The 19,864-nt window shown below is 38.7% G+C and overlaps 1 protein-coding gene across 6 annotated transcripts in view; it reads right to left on the bottom strand.

Annotated features, from left to right (window-relative positions):
- The window catches only part of ttll5 (tubulin tyrosine ligase-like family, member 5), a 44,959-nt gene that overhangs the window by 23,146 nt on the left and 1,949 nt on the right, over positions 1–19,864 (bottom strand). For 5 of the 6 annotated variants that reach the window (XM_026300474.2, XM_026300466.2, XM_026300489.2 and 2 more), the window contains exons 3-20: positions 19,626–19,732; positions 19,431–19,513; positions 18,542–18,648; positions 18,137–18,267; positions 17,913–17,995; positions 15,710–15,779; positions 15,547–15,631; positions 13,167–13,268; positions 12,968–13,059; positions 12,635–12,742; positions 6,795–6,876; positions 6,439–6,500; positions 3,347–3,441; positions 2,736–2,783; positions 1,784–1,879; positions 1,578–1,669; positions 1,012–1,074; positions 216–364 (exon numbers count right to left, since the gene is read on the bottom strand). In XM_026300474.2, coding sequence (XP_026156259.1) covers positions 216–364; positions 1,012–1,074; positions 1,578–1,669; positions 1,784–1,879; positions 2,736–2,783; positions 3,347–3,441; positions 6,439–6,500; positions 6,795–6,876; positions 12,635–12,742; positions 12,968–13,059; positions 13,167–13,268; positions 15,547–15,631; positions 15,710–15,779; positions 17,913–17,995; positions 18,137–18,267; positions 18,542–18,648; positions 19,431–19,513; positions 19,626–19,732 — 1,655 coding nt within the window. Of the gene's footprint in view, positions 1–215; positions 365–1,011; positions 1,075–1,577; positions 1,670–1,783; positions 1,880–2,735; positions 2,784–3,346; positions 3,442–6,438; positions 6,501–6,794; positions 6,877–12,634; positions 12,743–12,967; positions 13,060–13,166; positions 13,269–15,546; positions 15,632–15,709; positions 15,780–17,912; positions 17,996–18,136; positions 18,268–18,541; positions 18,649–19,019; positions 19,168–19,430; positions 19,514–19,625; positions 19,733–19,864 lie in introns of those variants that run through there. The other variant, XM_026300498.1, reaches the window with a different exon arrangement.

Raw genomic sequence — 19,864 nt, 5'->3', positions numbered from 1 at the left:
ATCACTGGCATTTTACACTCAAAATAGGCTTTTTATTGTTGCTGCAATGAAATGAACTCACTCAGAGTCATATTTGGCCAACCTTACTGTGACACAGGGGAGTGATTTATTGAAACCAAAAGTGCATTAGAGTGTGATGTTGTCCTACTTAACTACAGTCTACAGGTTTAGAAAAAAGCAGTTTCCTGAACTGAGGCAAAACACGTCAGGCCTACCCGATTTTTTCTTCCCTGCAGCAGAGCGATGAGTCAGGTGGTGCTGTCTCCTCTTACGTGCCTCCAGAGACAACAGCTTCCTCTCATACTGGACAACATGACAGCCATGGACAGCGTCCACCTGCAGCTGCACATTCCCATTCACATTCCTAACAGACAGAACAAGACATGTCAACTCAATGATAATAACAACAGCTATAATGATTTATACATATTCTGTATCATCGACAATTATAAAGTACTTTGCAGAGCAACAGTTACACATTTTAATTGATGCCAGTTGTGAGAAAGATTAGTGTTGTTCAGTAGCTTATCCAGAGGTTGATGTGATAGAAAATCAAAAAGACAGAGGATAAATCACAGATAATAGCAGCAAGTGAGGTATTGCAGCAACAACTGTCTCCCTAAACTGGCTACCTAACAAATATGGAAAAATTATAGATGAGTTTTTTTAGGAGCCAAATCTCTTGACAATATTGTGCAACAGTTCAAGCTGTGGTTAAAGACTTGAAAGTCCACACTGATTCAAGTAACATAAATACATGTTGCATTACAATAACAAAACTGTGGTTCGGCAAAAAGGCGCATTTCATCTGTAAGTGCCCCCAAATCAACGCCACAATGCCACACAGACATTGGATGCACGCTGGAAAAGTTGACTATGCTTCATCTTCTCAGCTGTTCCTCTCACCTATCCAGTCGACAGACCGAACAAACACAACGTTAGACTTCAACCGTTTCCACAGGCTGATGGAGAGACTTATTTCCCAAACCCAACCTCAATGGAAATGCTTACCTTCCATGGAAAAGTCTGTTTGCCAGCATGTAATTCATTGATGTCTTGGACTCCAGATATCCACTGAGAGAAAAAGATAATAAGCAAATTACAATATTCATAAAGGCAGGGGCCCCAATGAGCCTCAACCTCCTCATTTTGTGGCAAATGTGTTAAAATGAGCCTTCTGTGAACAAATACTCTAAGAGCAACCCTTATTTATGTAAGTGCAACAATAATTTATCAAAGACCACTCCAATGTGCTTTTAAAAATGCCATAAATTTAGTGCTGCCAAAGGGACCAATAGTTTATATAGGAATATGAATTGTCAGCACAACAACAGAGTTCCTCTTTATTAGGTGTTTAAATGTTATTTCAACATAAAGTCACTAACACTTTTTAAAAAAAAAAAAATAGACAGGTAAATACTAGCTCTGTTTGTACAACTTATTCTGTTTTTTTAATTAGTGACAGTCAAGAGCTGACCTGGCTTTAGTCCCTCTTGTCTAACGACAGTATCAGTAATGAGTAACATTAAGGAAAAAGGCTCCACGGGGATAAATTGCCAGTTATTGGCTCAGCTTACCCATAGAGTTCCCATGTTTCTGTGGTGGGGAAGATCCTAACAAAGCCTCCTCGTCTCTCATATTCTTCCTTTATCCGCCTCAGCACTTTGATCTATATTAGTGACAGAAAACAAAACAAAATAAAGCCCACTTACTTTTACCCAGACCACCTTCTTTAAAAATCTCATTTGCAATATGTTACAAAATACCAATATTAAGACCAAACCTCCTCAGCAGTAAGGGTCAGAGTGCTGTCTCCTTGGCCTTGTTTAGGTCCATGCTTGTCTTTAGACCCCTCTGTTTCCAATGTAGGCTTCTGTCGCTACAGTGGACAAGAATAGAGAAAACTACATAAAAATGGATGCTTCATAATTAAGTAATAATTAAGTAATTTTATTCAAAGTTTTTAATATTGTTAGTAACAAGTTCTCACTTATAAATGACAATGCAAAAACAAACCTTGAGTAACAGAAAACTACCCTGTCTTTTTTTCTTCCTGTCACAAAAATAGAGCATCTTATTTTATTCTTAGCACTGGTATTCCTGGCTGCCTCCCTGCAGCATGCACTGCCAGGCTGTGATTGACAACTCTGGCATGTAGATCGAAACCTGGGCCAGACAGCGAGGCTCAACCTCCCAAGATCACATACAGAATTTGTCATCTAAATAGCAGGAGGATTACACTTAATTTGTTTGACGCGACTATTGGGGGGGGGGGGGGGGGGATACAAAGGCAGCCAAAAAAATGACAAACTCTAATCCCTCTAAAAAAGTCTCAACTGTTGCCCCTAATCAGAGTAAGGGGGCAGGATAGTTCTCCATAGGGCCTGGGAGTTGTTTAAGCAGTCTCAGTGACAGACCTGTTTTAGTGTTGTTGTTTTCAGTATGTCTGTAGAGCAAAGCTTTTGGCTTTTTGAGTCAAGTGGTGCATTGCAGCATCTGAAGCACATTCTGACAAAGTGCTGCTTTGCTAATGTAATGAGAATTCTATTAAAATACAGCATTAGGGATCGATATAAGCCATTTGTCCGTCACTATGAAAAACAGTGAAGCGACATAATCAAATAAGTAAAAAGCAGCAATCAATTTCTTACCGGTAATGTAACAGGCATCAGGGAATTGCAAAAGGACATGGAAAAAAATATATATTAATATGTCTGGGTCAAAAGAAAACTTACCACTCTCCTGTTTGCAGTCTCCATGACTGTTGCTGCAGAAAAAGGTTTCTAAGAAGCAATGGGTTATGGCAGTGAGTTATGGTTGAGCATCATCATTACAAGTTAACTTTTAGAAAGCCATACAGAAAAAACATGCATACTACATCAACGTGCAACAATAAGACATTGTTACTGTATGTCTTAACAGGCCCTTTACACAACATGAGGTGGAGCAGAAATCGGTTTGATTTAGTAATCTCCCTCCAGCAGATCCTGCGCCAAATCTGGGTGCAGTAGTCAAATGGAGGGAGCCAAGTGCATTAGCTGTTGTGGCATTGTTACTCAAGAAAGCCTATAGAGAGCATTAGTCACTTAATTAGAAACGATAAAACAATAGGCCACAGAGAGTAGCACTTACAAACTGATGTCACTCAAAGACTGTAATTACATTAGCAGTTGTTTTTCATTACAGTGAATTTTCCATGAGGGTAAGAGAAGAGCTCAATGGCAGTGGCAGGAATGTACTGTAAGCAACAAAGAAATGAAGACAAGAATGGGAATGTTTCACAATGAAGGGTGAATGAGTACAACACTTGGCTCTCTGCTCCATGTGTGGGGGGGTTCTTCATTACCTGTGCTCTTTGGGCTGCAGAGTGCTTGAGGCTGGGGTCCAGGGTGACTCGGTCAGAGCGTGGCTGTCTCGACAGGGGGTCTTGACACACAAAGCCTGCGGGGACACAAAAGAGCCATACAAGGGGTATATCAGTAACATCACATCCATGTGAATAATGTTACTCATTCCCATGACTTTTATACAGCATATTGCATCAGACCTTCAATGTTTGTGCTAGAAACCAACACAGAATAAGCGGCACCAAGGCAATAAATGACAGAAATAGCAGTAACAGCAATATTTGTAACAATATCCTGTTAATTCAAAAAAATATTTGCTCTTTTGAGAACAGAGAACAGACCAAATGTTTGATATAATGACACACTCATGCTATGCTATTAGAACACAGACATAGTTCACCATTTTGCCTAATACAGTACTGTGCAAAAGCTTCAGGCACTAAAACACACAGGGGCATAACTTACATAAATGAATTTTCATTTCTGAATTAACTTCACGCAAAGTGCAGTAAAGGAAACCAAACCTAAATCTAATCAGTTCTCTCTGGTCTGACCTGCACACAGTTTCTCCTGGTATCTTGCATCACCTTGGAGAAGCTGCTGCAGTTTACCATGTATAGCATAAGGATAAAATTCAGGGACTTCTGTCTCTCCATGTGATCCCAGACTGACTCCACACTGCCCAAATCAGGGCTCTGTGGGGGTCAGACCATCTGTTGCAGGACTCCTGGTTCTTCTTGCCTCTGAAAATAGTTCTTCATGAACTCTGGTGGGTTCTTTATAGGTTTGTTGTCCTGCACAGTGGGCTGCACAATGAACCTTGGATCACCTTGGATGGTGTTGCATGAATCTTAAACATATATAGTGCCTAACACCTCTGCACAGTAGTGTACGCTTATTCACCTTCGAGATGTTAGATGAGAAGAGTTACTGTATAGCTATACCCGCACTAAGCAGCAGTTTTAGATTAGCTTAACACAAAAAATGAAAGAGGGACAAAAGATTTATACCAACTCTGTATACTGTTAACAATATCTGCCTACCAACACCTCCAAAACAAATAAATTAACACATATTGTTTAGCCTATAAGTGCAGATGTAAAAACAACATTTTACTGTTTTATGCAGGATTAAATATCAGACTTTCTTTGCCATGCAACCAGTGAAGATTATGGGAAATATATATATATAAACATATCGTCAGAGAAAGAAGATGGTTTCTTACAGTGACACACTACTTTGTATTTAGAAAACTCCAAACATTTACATTTAAGTTTGTCTCAGTGGTATTTAAGAGGGGTGAGGAGAAATGTTTGTAATTCACATTTCCCACTTGGATGTTCCCACCCTGTCAATATGATTTAAACCTATGATGTTCTGTTTAATAATTCCCACACTCCCTCAAAGCTAACTAGTATTAAAAGTGAAATGTTAGAGAAATATGTTGAAGTTGTATCTTGCATTCATACTTGAGCTGAATTAAGTCTATTGGCATCTTGGAGCTCGAGGGTATTTGCTCTACCTCATCTAAGCCGTCAGGTAAGAATCAGGCCCCTGCCATGCTCTTGCCTAAACACAGCAATTATTACAAACATGGGTGACATGGAGCTGACAGCTACACACTGGCGGAAAATGAATGCTAATGGAATGCTGTCATTATTTACAGGTCTGGGATGCAGCCCAAGTGTTATCAGCCAACAGCGACTTAGTTTGGTACATAATAGATGTGCTATGTTTTACATGCCACTGCTCACTTTCCCCAGACCCGCAGTAACGTCTCAGTCCAAAGATAACTGGCAATTTATGATTCTACTCTTTCACTTAATGAGTTGAAGGGGAGGGTTTCAAGCCACAGTGCGGCCTAGGCTACGACAAGCATGTATGTGTGCATGCACGTTTGCACACACCCAATGCCATTCCATTAATATCATTAGGCTCAGTTCCATATATACTTAATGGCGAGTGGTTGCCAATTTAGATGGATGCCAGTTAATCTGTGGGCAATAATCAATAAATGTTATAGTTTGTTTAATATTTATTTCTTTTTTATTGCATGTAGGTATAGTTACAAGGATAAAAACGGTTAAGAACTGTATGTGTCTGCATATGTATGTGTTAGTGGTAAGGATATGAGATTCTTCTTAGTTTACACTTAAATATCACAAAATATTTCAAGTTCTTTTTCACCATGAGCATTCAATAATTAAGAAAGGAGAAGACAACAGAGACACATCTCATTCCATGCTGCAAACACTGTTGTATAAACAGGGTTTATCTCTGCCTTGGGCTGGGAATTTTTTTTAATGTCTTCATGCTAAAGATTGCTTCAGTTTGACAAGTCGGATCCAGTTTCGCAAGAAAGTTTTAATGACTATGAAACAATTAATGTCTTTGTTGACGGTTCTGTCCGCAAGTCATTAAAGGTTAATTAATGAAGGCTGCAGTTTCTTCTCTCAACACTGGAGCGCCCATTATGAAGACATCTATTTTTGGAGGCTTGGCAACTTGCAGTATGCCGGAAAACATTAAGCATTAAACAACAGACGTTGTTAGTCATTAGTCTGAAACTTACTGGTTACATGAATGGCCAACTAGCTTTGTCGTCTATGCTTTGGAAGTAGGACCAGTGAAGAAATTATAGTAAAATTACAGTATTTTTTTATGTGACATTAGCTTCTCCAAAGTTTTTCCCACCTTTATAATATCACAATTAATAATCTGAATCTGAATGCCTAAATATTCATTCATTCCGATCCTACTTTTGGGTAATCTAAAAGTTTTACGTTAAGTATTTAAGAGCATTATGATAAATTTGTTTTTCAGCTGTAAATATTACAAACCCAATCTTTACAGTTTGTGTTGTATTTGTATTTCCTCTGTAATGGAGACCAATGTAACTTAGGGTTTGATAAATTAAGAGTAAGTGTATGGCCATCTTATGTTTTTATATTCTTGGATGAGTTCTATGTATTTGATATAATAGATTTATAAATCTAGCTATAAGCAGTAAATTTATAAAACTAACATTTAAGAAATGCAATCACTTGAGCAAAACTTTGGAATCTAATTCACTGTTACAGCAGGCACTCACCCACAAGTGAAAACATGTCTGCAATCATACTGGCCTTTATCTTCAGATCCAACGGTGCATCGCTGTAAATAAGTGCATGTTGAAAACAAAGTAAAAGAAATACCGACAATACAAACACATGCATGAGGTAGAACAAAATAAGACATTTGTCAGAGTGAATTCACATTTATTGTTTGACCTCGACTAAACCACTAAAATGACATAACATTTTTGCAGGAGAGTCAACATTTTGGCTGCATCACCAGCCGAAGGGTATGATTTCACAGACCAGGTGTTTAGAGCTAGTGCCAATGCATATTAACATTAAACCCCTTGTTTGAGTTGGTAATAATGATAATAGAGAAAGCATCACTCACCATGCCAGGGACGGAGAGAGGTTCACCTCTAACAACCAGGGTTTTAGATTGGAGTCAATGAGCACGTCAAAGCCATACAATTCTACGTAGGGACACACATGATGGGTACACAGAAAGAAGCAAAATGTTGTCAGCTGACAGAACCTGAATTAAAAAAAAAAACTGTCTGACCTGCTCACTGAAAATTAAAGACTGATGGGTATCAAAGCCACAAGCTTTGTCAGAGTTTTACTGTAACCCCATTATTGGCATTTGACAACATTGCTCATATCTTTCTGCTACTGATTTCATGCATGTTATATTCCCAATCATTCAAGAGAGAAACATTCCTCAAAACCCTGCTACTGAGGAATTGGCTCCATTACATTAACTAAGTACATACACATTTCATCTGTCACAATGTTGCTTATGTAAGACTATAGATCAAAAACAAGCTGTGGCTGTGAATATTTTCATACATACAGTTAATAATTTTCTCATGACTGGGAAGGTTAAGCAGTGTACATTTTGTCACTACATATTAACAAGAAGGACAGCGCTCTAATGGCTGCCAGGAAACGCTTCACCCCTATCATAAAGTTAGCATCTCTTGTCTAACTGAGATAATTAAATATGAACTCCAGAAGTACAGAACCTGAAATGTGACGGTAGGCCCCAGTGGGAGAAGCCTAGGCAAAGGAGAAACCCTTATGCTATACATGGTATATATTGTGCACCAGCAACAGCTTTGTACTGGGTGACACAATAAAAGCCTTTTTCAACGTGGTCAGGAAGCTCCCTGTGTAAAAATGCATCCATTCTATCCCAATTTTTCCTCTTGTTTCACTGTTATATGGTTCACTGCAACAGACAGCCTACATGCCCATGTAAAAAACGCCCTCACACTGGTCTGGGGAGTGTCACCCTACAAGCAAACGCCCTGCCAGCCCCAGCAACGGCGTGCAGGGAAACCACAGTATTTTACAGGGGTAGGGCATAGCCCTGCCATAGAGACAGAGGGAAAATCCTTCTAATGGCACTTCAAAAGAACAGACAGTGTTGAGAATAGTTCACGGGCGTTTGAGGTTTTAAAGCTGCCATAACCAGCACTGTTTGCTCTAGTATCTCAGGTCAGTGGCAGTGTTAAACATACAAAAGCCAGAATGACAGTGAGTGATGGCTTTGTATTGTATTTGGTTTAAATAATGTTGACCAGATCTAGTATAAGATTAGTTAAAAGTTATTAGGTTGTACATTACATTATATGTACAGGTCTATATGTTTTATTGCCTTCATTGAACTGGATTCTGAAAACGTGCTAAAAACGATTTTAAAAACCAACTCGTGCACACAAATGTATCTTCTGTATAGCACTATGAGACTACACATGCCAGAAAAAGCCATTTTTTTATTATTAATGTTTGAATAACAGCACTGTTACTATTTACTAGGAAAATGTCATCAGCATGCCATTTCTGAGATACTGATCTGTAATGGTGAAACAGACTAAAGAAGTTAAATTGTGTTTGAAAGTAAAGGGTATTTGTTTGATTTAAATAAGGTGGCTTACATTTTTTTTATCTGTGCAATCTGCTTTATTTATTAGACTAAGTCGTCCACCATATGTTGTCCAAATAGCCTAACGAGGTACAGCCTTCATGCATCATTTCACATGGGAGCAGTACTAGATGTTACATGATTACATTTTACAGTTACAGTTGTAGAACTGCAATTTACAGCTCCATGCAAAAGTGTGGACTCTTAACCGGCTATAAAACGCATTTGCAAGCTGTGATATCTGCCAAAGTGTGATTACCTAATGTTAAGGAGTAAGTACTAATTTAGTGTGGTGTTTAGACTTTTGCATGTTCAACAATTACAGTTAAGGGTCCTGCCATTTTTAGGTTAATGAAATAAAAAAACTAGTCAAATAGAATTAAAAGTAATGCTAATTTTATATTGTTCTGCTCCACTGTTTATATTGACTTATTTTCACATCAAAAATCAACCTATCTACCACTCATCTAGACACATGTTCCTGTAGTTTGTCATTGCTTTAAAACACTTCTCTACTTAAGTTTGCATTATTCAGAATCCGCACTTTTTGTTCAGCATAATTCAATGAGCTACTCTACATTGCATGGGTTGAAAGTTCAACTTGGTAAACTTGTTAAGAGATCCACACTGTTGTGGTGCAAACTGTATGTTCATGATGTAATGGAACAAGGTCTACTGTACATCTGTGAGCCAAGATTTGCAATATCAGCTTAGGATGGGCTGGACCCCCACTATTAAACCGGCTCACTTAAACTGAGCACTAGGATTTTATTTTCCACTTGCAGTGCAAGCTTATACCATTTTATCCTTTTTTCTGTGGGTATATTTTTATATTTTTTACAAAAATATACAGAAAAGAAAAAGTGTGTGTGTGTAAATTTGTCATAAAACATTATGAATTAACCTTTGAGAACAGACTGCTGGAATAAATGGCTTTGAGCTCGCAATGCCTCATCAGTGGCACCAAAACAACAAGGGAAAATGGGGAGGTGTTACACCACCTCACCAGCCCCCGACAAGCAGACTCCATGTGCCATGTATTTTCCCCCAATTAGGAGCAGACGCCGCTTCTGCCCCATGAGCATACTGAGGCACTCACTGCTAGACACGTTTGTTCTGTGGCTCGACCACTGCTGGGGGAACGCTGTTAAACGCGCCCGCAGAGAACCCACAACAAGCATCACAGACAAGGAGAGGGGAGGCAGCGAACATCCACATCACACCCATCAAAGAAGAAGGCAGAGAAAAAAAATGTGACAGAGAGGGATGATGAAGAACTTTTTTTTTTTTTTATTATTGGATGGGCGCTGCTGGAAACTTTGCCACAAGACACAAACGCCCAAAAACAATAATCTCCCCACCCTGGCCCTACAGCCTGTTGGCCCACATTAACAACAGTAACATAAAGTGTGTCCTTCATATGTCTTTTCTTATAGGCGGGGACAACTGACTTACTTTTGTATCAGTCTGAGGTAATCTATTGCTGCTGAACTGTTTCTCTACTCTTGCAGGGAGGACAGCAGAGAAGCTTGGATCCACAATCACAAAAACATCCTGAGGACAACAATTAAATGAATACAGTTAACTCTCTATAGCCTTATTTTTATCACAGGATCCAATCCATTAATCATGCCTAAAGAAAACTCAGTTACAAAGCACCCACACTGTCATCATAGGGATACAAACATTGTGCTGCACAGAAGTGTGGGAGTTTCTGACAAATGTAAAACAGGGAGAGTGGTTCACAGACAGGGGATCCAACCACACTCAGCACTCAATGAGGGACGTTGAGTGGAACACAGAACTAGTAAGTGGAATGTTTTGTGTGTAATAAAATAGGCCTCTGGCTTGGCTAATCAGATCTTAGTCAAAACATCTCGTAATCAGCATCCCTCAGCAAAAAGCTTGTCCATTAATCACACAGCAGCGGTACAGAGCTGCATGGGTGGCATTTTCTCTCCCCCCACACATACACACACACACTTCTTACCAATGTAAAACAAAAAAAAAAAAAATCTGTTTCTCTTCATTCCCACATGAGACGTATAAGCTATAAAAAGGTTTAGTTACACTATGCCCATTTAGATATGTGGTGCAATTTGAGCAAGGGGAAGAAATCCCATTTGAAAACAATAAACATTGTATTAAAACCATTAATAGACATTAAAATGGCAGGGAACAATTTGCAGTAAATTAACATTATAATGTGCTTTATGGTCTAGAATGGCTTCCTTCCAGACAAGCCAGAGACTGTATAAAAACTCTAAACAATGGCTGCTTTTATCGGCACATTCACTGCACTAACACACGTGTTTGAAGCCATGCTTTCTGACGCTTTACCTGTTTACTATTACAGGAAGCTGTTGAGGCCCAGAATGAATGCTGGGTGTATTGTATGCTGCAGAAGGAGTGGGAAAGCTGTTGGCTTAAGTGCATGAGGAGGAGAAAGGCAGACGAAGCTGACAGCGGCTGACTGAACATGACTCCTTGGTGGTTTGGGTGTGTTTTATTTAAGAGACAAGCAACAGCCCACAAAGATACTGTACTACAGTGGACGTCTTGAACCTTAAAAAGATCTGCATGTTTGGAACGCTCATATTTTACACTGGTTCCTACATGTCTCTGTATTCATTACTGTACACATGTACTGGCACACAAACACAAATACATCATCATTAGAGGGAGCATGAGAGTAGTCCTCTGGAAACATCAGTGTCTTTAGAAACTTAATCCTGTATACAGACTATGAATGGTGTAATTAACTTGCTTGAGGCCATCTGAAGACAACAAAATTACACTAAATTCAATAGTAAACTGATATGCCTGAAGTAAGGCAATGGGCATGTTCACAGGAGACCACAGTGTATTATGTATCTTAGCAAAAGAACCTAATTGGTTTTGTACTACACAATGGCATTGTTGTACTATCTACTGTAAGTCTATGCAAGTCTGTATAGGCCTGCATGTAAAAAGGATTACAATTTCTTCATATTTCACCTAATACAGATGTATTAGTTCCATGTATTTACTCTGTTTGTGTAAAACTAATGTATATAGAGTAGAACAGAGCCACTGTATATATTAATTAGTAATATTTCTTAAGTCAGTCATTCTGTCATACTGTTTCTGCCTACAGAGTTGCACGTTGCAAACAAACACTCCATGCACTGCATGCATTTATGTGACTGGGATATGAGATGTGTAAAAACAAAGTGTTCAGCAGTAAATGAAAGAATAAGAATAACAGCAAATTTGTTTTTCCATTCTTTTCACCCTCACAACGAAGACATGCGTCATCTGGTTGTTTATTCATGTCTGTTATGTGTTATGAGAGCCATGTTGGGGCTCGGTGAGCCATATTTCCTTGTAAATACCTGCATGGTCAACATTCACACCCTGAATTAATGTTTTTTTTTTTTGTTTTGTTTTTTTTACATAGCAGTGATGCTCAGGGTGCAGATAGCATCTTTATGCAGGTGACTGTCTTATGGTGTGAGTCCTTGCTGCTACGTGCCAATACAGCCCAAACAACTGCCAATCGGGGGGGGGGGGCTATTATGTCTACAGAGGCCCATCACAACCTTTTATTTTTCTAACATCTCAGAGGTGAAAGAGAGTGTGAGCAGAAGGATGAATATTATAAAAAAAATAGAAACAGCAAGAGAAAAGGGAAAAGAGAGTGCAGGACAGACAGCGATACTGAGAGAGGCTCGGCCAACGTGCTCGCCTTCAAACCCCAAATCTCAGAGAGACTGCCAGACACAGAAAGCGCGCAGACAATTAGTGCCAACACTAACATGGGTAATGGCTCCAAAATGGAGTTCACACAAGCCCTCTGCTAGACAGCAGCAGCCAAGAAAACAGTCAGCCTAAATCAGGCAGATCTGAATGGCAACAGACAGGAGGAAGTAAATTCCTGCTTCAGTCAACAGGCCCTCTATGACCCAGCAGCCAGTCAGAGGGCAGCAACGGGCAGGAAGGCTCCACACTGGGGAATGACTGTCTACAACCTCAGTATGGCTCAGTGGAGAAACAGTATGGATTTACTGCTGGACAATGAATCTGAAAATGAGGGAAGTGAGGGGTGTGGTAGTGTGTATGACTAAGTATGTGTGGGTGTATCTGCACTGTAAGCAAAAAATAGTTTTTTTTTTTTTTTTCTGAGTTTAGATTTAAGTCAAACAAAAACCAAAAGTGGCTCATATTACCGGTACATACCTTATAGGGTAAGCAGCCACCATTGGCGGACTGAGTTTGTTTTTCTTAATACCAGAAACACTTTAAGAAGAATATAAAATGATTACCAAAACAATTTGTCTTGTGGGGAACAAACATCTTGCATGCAGTGGCTATGTGTAGCTCAGCACTCAACACAGCTTTAATGATGAGGTCCTCTACCTGCTTCATCAACACTGAAAGAAACAAGAATGAAGGAAATGTGAGTTTAGGGGTGTTGAAGTATGTTGAACAGTACTACTCTCCTGGAATTCCCACGTTTTAATTAACTGACAGCCAGTTTAGGATGGATAAAATCGAGCAGAAATGTTAACTACAGTACCAATTGACTAAATTTTACTTCTGTCATCTGTGTATGGATATTGAAACCAAAATGCAGACAAGATGAAGGTTTCACTCACATGTGGTATCCTTCCCTTCTTGCTTCAAATACCTCAACACTGCACTCATACTCCACTTGTTCCCATAATCCTCAACTTCAGGGTCATCGCAACTGAAAAGGAAAAGAAAGAAATGCAATTCCAATGCTCAAGTTATATTAAATGGATAATTCATAATAGTGCCAAGTTCAGTGTGTGTGGATCACTAATGAGGCCTTACCTGACATAATCGCTGCTTTTTTTGTTCACACTGTAGTTGGTGAGATGCATGAATGTGTTCTTTATGTTCTTTGAAGTCTGGTCATACCTGACTGTGGCAAACCTGTGAAGAGGTATTATTTATGTGTACAAGAGAAGAAAAAAATATAACCCATCATCTAACAATTTCTACATATCTTTCTGCCATAATGACCACATTCATAATGTTGACACTTGACTGAATAATAGGGGCAATGTGGGCAGAGATTAGTTTCTGGCAGGGTTTAAGAAGAGTGGATGCCACATGTGCAATAATGAGAATTCCTTGGCACGGTCTGTGTATCTGAATACCAACACAACACAAAGGAATGTCAGGAGATAAAAGTGGGATTCTGAATTTCGCCATGATTTATTACTCTCAGCTGATAATCAAGCCAGCAAACAAAAGGGCGGTGACACACTGATTCCAACCCGTACCTCTATCAGAGCGAAGCAAAGAGCCAGTCATGCTATTAATCATCCACCCTCTCCAGACCTACCTGTGTCTGATGGGCTCTGATAACTTGTGTTGTGTCGAAGTCTTTTTCCCCTTACATTGACCTTAACCTAAACTGGTGATCCTCTGAGATGCTCAACCTGACCCCCAACCTTACCCTAACCAGTTACACCTGAGTAACCATTACCTAACATAAACCATATAAATATTTTCACTGTGTTGACTTTACAATAACTCCTATAGAATCTGCAGTGCAGCACAGCCCCCCAAAAATCATCAGTAGAGGGGAACGACAGAGTAGTTTGATGGCTCTGTCACTCAGTGTAATCTTTGTTCTTAACCTGGTTTAACATCACAATAAAAATGACCTATTCAGTTATATCTCTTATTACACAAAAGAGGTCAAATCTGTTTTGTTGTGACAGTGAGTAAAATAAAACAGTAAACTAAAAGCATCTAAATAGATTTGATAAGTCAAAAAGATTGGGATCTGATATGTGACCCCACCAATTAATAAACAAATCTTTCTCTGAATCCCCATATCCAATGAATACTGAGCAATTACACTAAGTGATCATAAAATATTTTCTTCCAACAATGACACAATCAGCAACAGTTGATGAGCACATCCAACAACTGGAACAATAGAGCACTTTGTTTCACCACCACTGCACACTCTCAAGAGCCATTGATCTGAAAAGTTTAGGCTGCCCTCTTCTGGGCGCTGACAGAACACCACTGATAGATGTCTCCATATCAAGGCAGCATCTACAACATGGCACTGAAAAACTGTTATAAGCTTAGGTATATACATGCTCAGTTAATCATGATATTCAACAACAGACCTCTGAAATCAAAAGAAACTAAACGCTGTCACTTATAACACAGTCATCTAATTGACTCTTGACTTTTTAAATCTAGCCTAAAGTATAGCACATTTTTACTGTACAAAGTGTACTACATTCTGTTATTAAGATAAATTTGAAAATTTGCTGTATGTTTTTTGCTTTTTCCATCTGGTGCATAGAACATTTGCTGCGGAGTAAACCTAAAATATATAAAATAAAAGTTCTACATAATAGCAGAGAAACATGTACTGAGAGTACACTTTGCATGTAGAACATCTACTGGTCATTACACATATACAATATACCACAAAGCTAGTCTGCACATCTCCACATCCTCCCTTGTGTCCTTTAGTGCAGTTCAGTAACAAAAGACTGTGTGACTCATCCCTGGCAGAACTTAACACAGGACCAGAGCAGGCAAATGCTCAAAACAGGCTGTAAATTAAAAACTGGTTCAGCCTGAGTGAGATACAAAATCCCAGGTTTTGAAAGATGTGGTCACTGAATGAAAGATGTGCTCAATGAATGCATTGTCAGCATGCACAGTTTATAAAAACGGTGTGGGAACAGTTTATCCATATATAGCATTATAATCTTTTGATAAATCTGCTTATCTACGTGTTCAATATTAAACATCATCTGCATCATTTTTACTTATACCTTGTTGCACCTGTCTAAAGATTTTCTTCCACCAAAGCAGCTGCACGGAGGTCTGTAGTTCATCATTTGTTTGTGCATTATTTCAAGATATCTTTAGAAAGACTTTAGATGAAACTTTGTGACAGGAGGGAACTGGCCCAAGGACGCTTTGAAAAGATTTGAGCTATTTGAATGTTGATGGAGGATCCCAAACTCCAGAGCGTTTGGATGTTTAGCATTGCATTTCAGTGCTATTTTGTCAGATGTTGAACCAAGAAAAACTAGACTTTTTTGGACTGTAAAAGTTATAATTGGAAGAACTGTATTCTTTTTCAGTCCCTATAAAAATCAGTGACCTGTGTATTGCCAACTAATACTTATCCCAATAACACAATGCATAAAAATTCACATATGCTCACCTAGCCAGGCCTTCCTCATACACATAGATGAGCAATGGATCGTATGATGTTACCAGCACGTACAACCGCATATCAAACTTGAACTCTGTAAACAAATTAAGGTAAATCATACAGATTTCTTCTACTCAAATCTGCCAAATGACGCCGTGAAGGCAAAACTCACCATCAATCAGTAGTGGGTTATTAATATAGCGGGACACCAAGATGTTTTCATCCATTGAAATTTGATTTGGCTGTAGATGAGAGAAAAAGACAATATAATGAACACATAAAGAAAGATTTGGAGAAGGTATTTTATCATAATCATCTTAACAGTTTTAAAAGATACAGTGCTGCACTTTAATTCGTACAGAACAGCATTAAATACTGAATTCTTTAGAGCTGACGTGACACTGCCGTTAACCATAAACATCAAAGAATAATCAGATCAAGAAAACTTAGAGACTGCGATGATACTGGCCATAGCAGGTCAACCTTCAATAACAGCCTATAAAAACATTGTGGTGGTGGGAGATGGGTCATTTATGAGGTTGAAATGTGTTGCAGGTGGTAAAGTTGAGAAGAGATGGGGGGTGGAACCGCAGTGCTGGCTGCAGTTCAGAGAAAACCAAAACCAAAAAATGAACGTATTTCTTTCTTCTCTCCAAATATCACTCTGACATTCTTTCCACTGTTTCATAAAAATGCCTGAGAAGAAGAAGAAGAATTGTGCATATGTTTTTCCAAGAGTGAGAACCTTGTTGAGCTTTTCCAAAAGCCTTGAAAGTATGTGATTTACTTCACAAAGCTTATTATTGCCTGAAATACTGGTTGATACACGTTTCGAAGACAGCTGTATCTGTAAACGCCCACACACACAAATAACATCTGGCCAGCTGACTGTTCTGTCAGTTCGCACAGTATTTTTTAAAGCAGTCTGCTTACAGTTAACTGTCTCTAGCAAATTGAAACAAGCTTTGCACACACAAATAGAAAACGTGATTGACGCTGTCAGTAAGATATGGTTAGCTTAGCTTAGCTGCATCCCCTCTTTTCATTCTGTACTAAATGTCAGCTGCTATCAATCTTCCAGTGTAATGTTTCCAGAAAACACAAGCTTGTTTCCTTGTCAAATAATTCCTTTAACACAGTTTTATTCATATAGGCTTCATATTCAGTTATGTATCATCATCCCAGAAGTTAGTTTTACATTTTTGTCTTGTGTACATGAACCCAAAACCAAAAAAAGAGAATGTGCTGAAAAACATATAAAATTCACAATTCTTAAGCAAACCAGTTTCTCTCTTTCTATAGAAAAACCAACACCAACACCAACCTCAAATACAGGTTTATTATAGGTCATTGTGTTAGGCTGAGGGTTGATAGAGCAACAGTCCCAAACCTTGGGCCAGAGCGTCAGATACATCTGAGTGGTCACATAAGATAGAAAGAATAAACTGTGTTTAGGCTCTGAGGTTCATTCTTAACCTTGGAAATAAAACCATTTCATGAAAAAAAGAAATAAAATAAAATATATAAAAAATAATCCGTGTTTACGTTCTACGGTTCATTGCGAAACTTGGAAATAAAACCACTTCACAAAAAATGAAATAAAATAAAATTTCAACACTTCAGCATGCAGAGCTTTCAGCTGAATCTATTGGAAGGCTATTTGATGAAAAGCACAATGCGAGCCTGAAAACCTCTGGAATTATTCATGTATTATTTATTGTTAATTGTTAAAAGACAATTTTCAAGCAAAATGACAAATATCATCTGGATCAGCTTCTCCAGCTGTTTGATATAATAGTAAAGTGAGTATCTTTGGGTTTTCGACTGTCAGTTGCATTTAAAAAACATTTAAAACATCATGTTGGGTTGAGAAAATTGTATTTTTTTATCATATATAGATTTAATAAGATTTAACCGATTTATTAGGCTAAACAGTAAATCATTCATTCATTATCTATACCCACTTATTCTCTTTGGGTGAAAGGCAGGGGTACACCCTGGACAAAACATAGAGACAAACAACATAGAGACAAACAACCTCACACACTCACACTCACTCCTATGGGCAATTTAGAGTCACCAATCAACCTGACATACATGTTTTTGGACTGTGGGAGGAAACCAGAGTACCTGAAGTAAACCCACACAAGCACAGGGAGAACATTCACACTCCATACAGAAAGGCCCCTGCTGGGTTTCGAACCAGGAACCTATAAAACAATTTTAATCTATTCAGTTGTCTAAAAATCCTTCAAATCAATCAGGCCCATCAGGAAAAAAAAAACACTTTACTTAAACTGCTTAACCTGTAGCCACACTGAGAACATAACTTACTGGAAGACTCTGTATTACAGACTCCAAGTAAAATCACTCACATTGCTGACCAAGTAGATGCCTCGTCCTCTTGAAGATGCTACTGGTTTAATGATCCATGGGCCCTTGTCCTTGGCAAAACAATCTGAGGTTGAGGCAGAAAATAAATTAGAAAGAAAGGCTGAGATATACATTGATTTATAATGTATATGTTTAGAAGGGGCAATGACTAAAAAAATGCCATGAAAAAGCTCTGCTTTGACCAACAAGATGAAAAGTATCTTACTGCAGAATTCCTGGTACTCAGCGGGAAGAACAAAGGTCTGAGGAATGATATGGAAGTTTCTGAAGCCATGAGTCTGCTGCATCCGCTGGATGTTTTTATAGAGACGGTCTTTCCGCGTCAGTTCATATGACCTGGAAATGAGCAGAACTTCTGGTTTAAAATGCTCCAGTGCTCCACAGCTTTGACACTGACAGAACAAAAATATATGAATACATAACAGTTACAGAACACCCTGTGTCTGACAGTATGATTCATTTCATGTGTCAGAGAGGCACCGATCCAAACTAAACGCTCTTTGTAGCCGAAGCCAACAAACACACTGCCTGAACTGAAGGGCTCAGTGGTGATATTTATAACACAGAAAACAGTGGCGCTACACTCGCACACTGGAGCTCTCTACTGTACCTGGGAAAGTGGTTGACCTTCTGGAAGTCTTGAAGGCTGCGTAGTAAGTAAGGCTTGAGGTGAGATCCTGACCACATGAGGTTAAAGTCATTACTGTTTGGGTGAACCTGAAAAAACAGAGACACTGATTCATTTCAACTGGCTGCCTCTGGATTTAGTACACAGAACAAACAAGCTTCGCCACTGATCATTTAAAAAATTAAGTATTATGAAAGTGTAAAACCAAGTACAGCAATTGAAGTTCATCCTAACTGTACTTTGTTCAGTTTCCAGTGACCAACAGCAGTTTTACTTTCTCACGCCAATCGCATGTGACAGCTCGGTCAGATTAAATCTAAACTAAGACTAACCTGGTCAACCACAGCCTGTTTTCTTAAGAAATTATTCAAGGCCAACTCAAAGATTTTCATCACCACCATATTATTTCATGTGTTTTGTTTTGTTATAACCCACCAGTTTCTTAGGAGGCAGAATTCACATGACCATCTCTTCAGTGTCTAGAGGAGCAGCAGATGTTTGCAATAAAGGCTTAATAAAATCTGGCTCTGTGGAGGCTGCAGTAGACACTCGTCTGCCTTTGATGATGGGTTAGCAAGAGTCAAAAATCAGTGAAATTAAATTAAAAGGGAATTAATTGTAAGTGCTTGGAAAGAACAATAATGGAGATTGTGTGCCCTCATGAAATAGGATTAATGCTCCTGAGGTCTTTTTTTTTCCATGGGTGAATTCCCAGGCTTTGATACCTGCATTATCAGTCAAAGGAAAAAAAATTTAAAAACACCCGGACTATGCCTTATCCTTTGCAGCAGAACATATGAATCAATAACATGATTTTCTAAAAAAAACTATTTACTTTTTGCAAGATATAGGCCACAGTTTTAAACCATACCTCATGGAATCCATGACTGGTGAGTAAGCCTCGGACCAGGCGGCTCTCTGTGCGCACAATCTTGAAGGCCATGTTGTATTGCTCTAAGCCAATGAAGCACATTTAAACATTAAAATGTTATTTAAGTCATTACAAGCTCCAAAACGTTGTAATATTATCATTCATTTTCACATTCACAGACATATTATAGTGTACCTCCAACACAACAGATCTTCATGTCCTTTGAAACAATGGCCTCAGGAAAAAACAAAAGAACTGGGATTGTCTTGCTAAGGCCGCTCCAGGCGATGCCAGGTTGGTCCCTAATGGGCAAATAATTAGATAAGTCACATAATAATTTACTAAGAGGAAAATGTTATAGGATTTTTTTTTTTTAAAAATCACTTAAATTTCTATCTATACATAAACAACACAGAGAAAAACCTCCCAGTAAC

Source organism: Mastacembelus armatus, chromosome 22 (genome assembly GCF_900324485.2).
Source record: "Mastacembelus armatus chromosome 22, fMasArm1.2, whole genome shotgun sequence".
Classification (NCBI taxonomy): Eukaryota; Metazoa; Chordata; class Actinopteri; order Synbranchiformes; family Mastacembelidae; genus Mastacembelus; species Mastacembelus armatus.
Note: the sequence above shows the minus strand (reverse complement) of the source record. Positions and strands in the feature narration are given on the sequence as shown.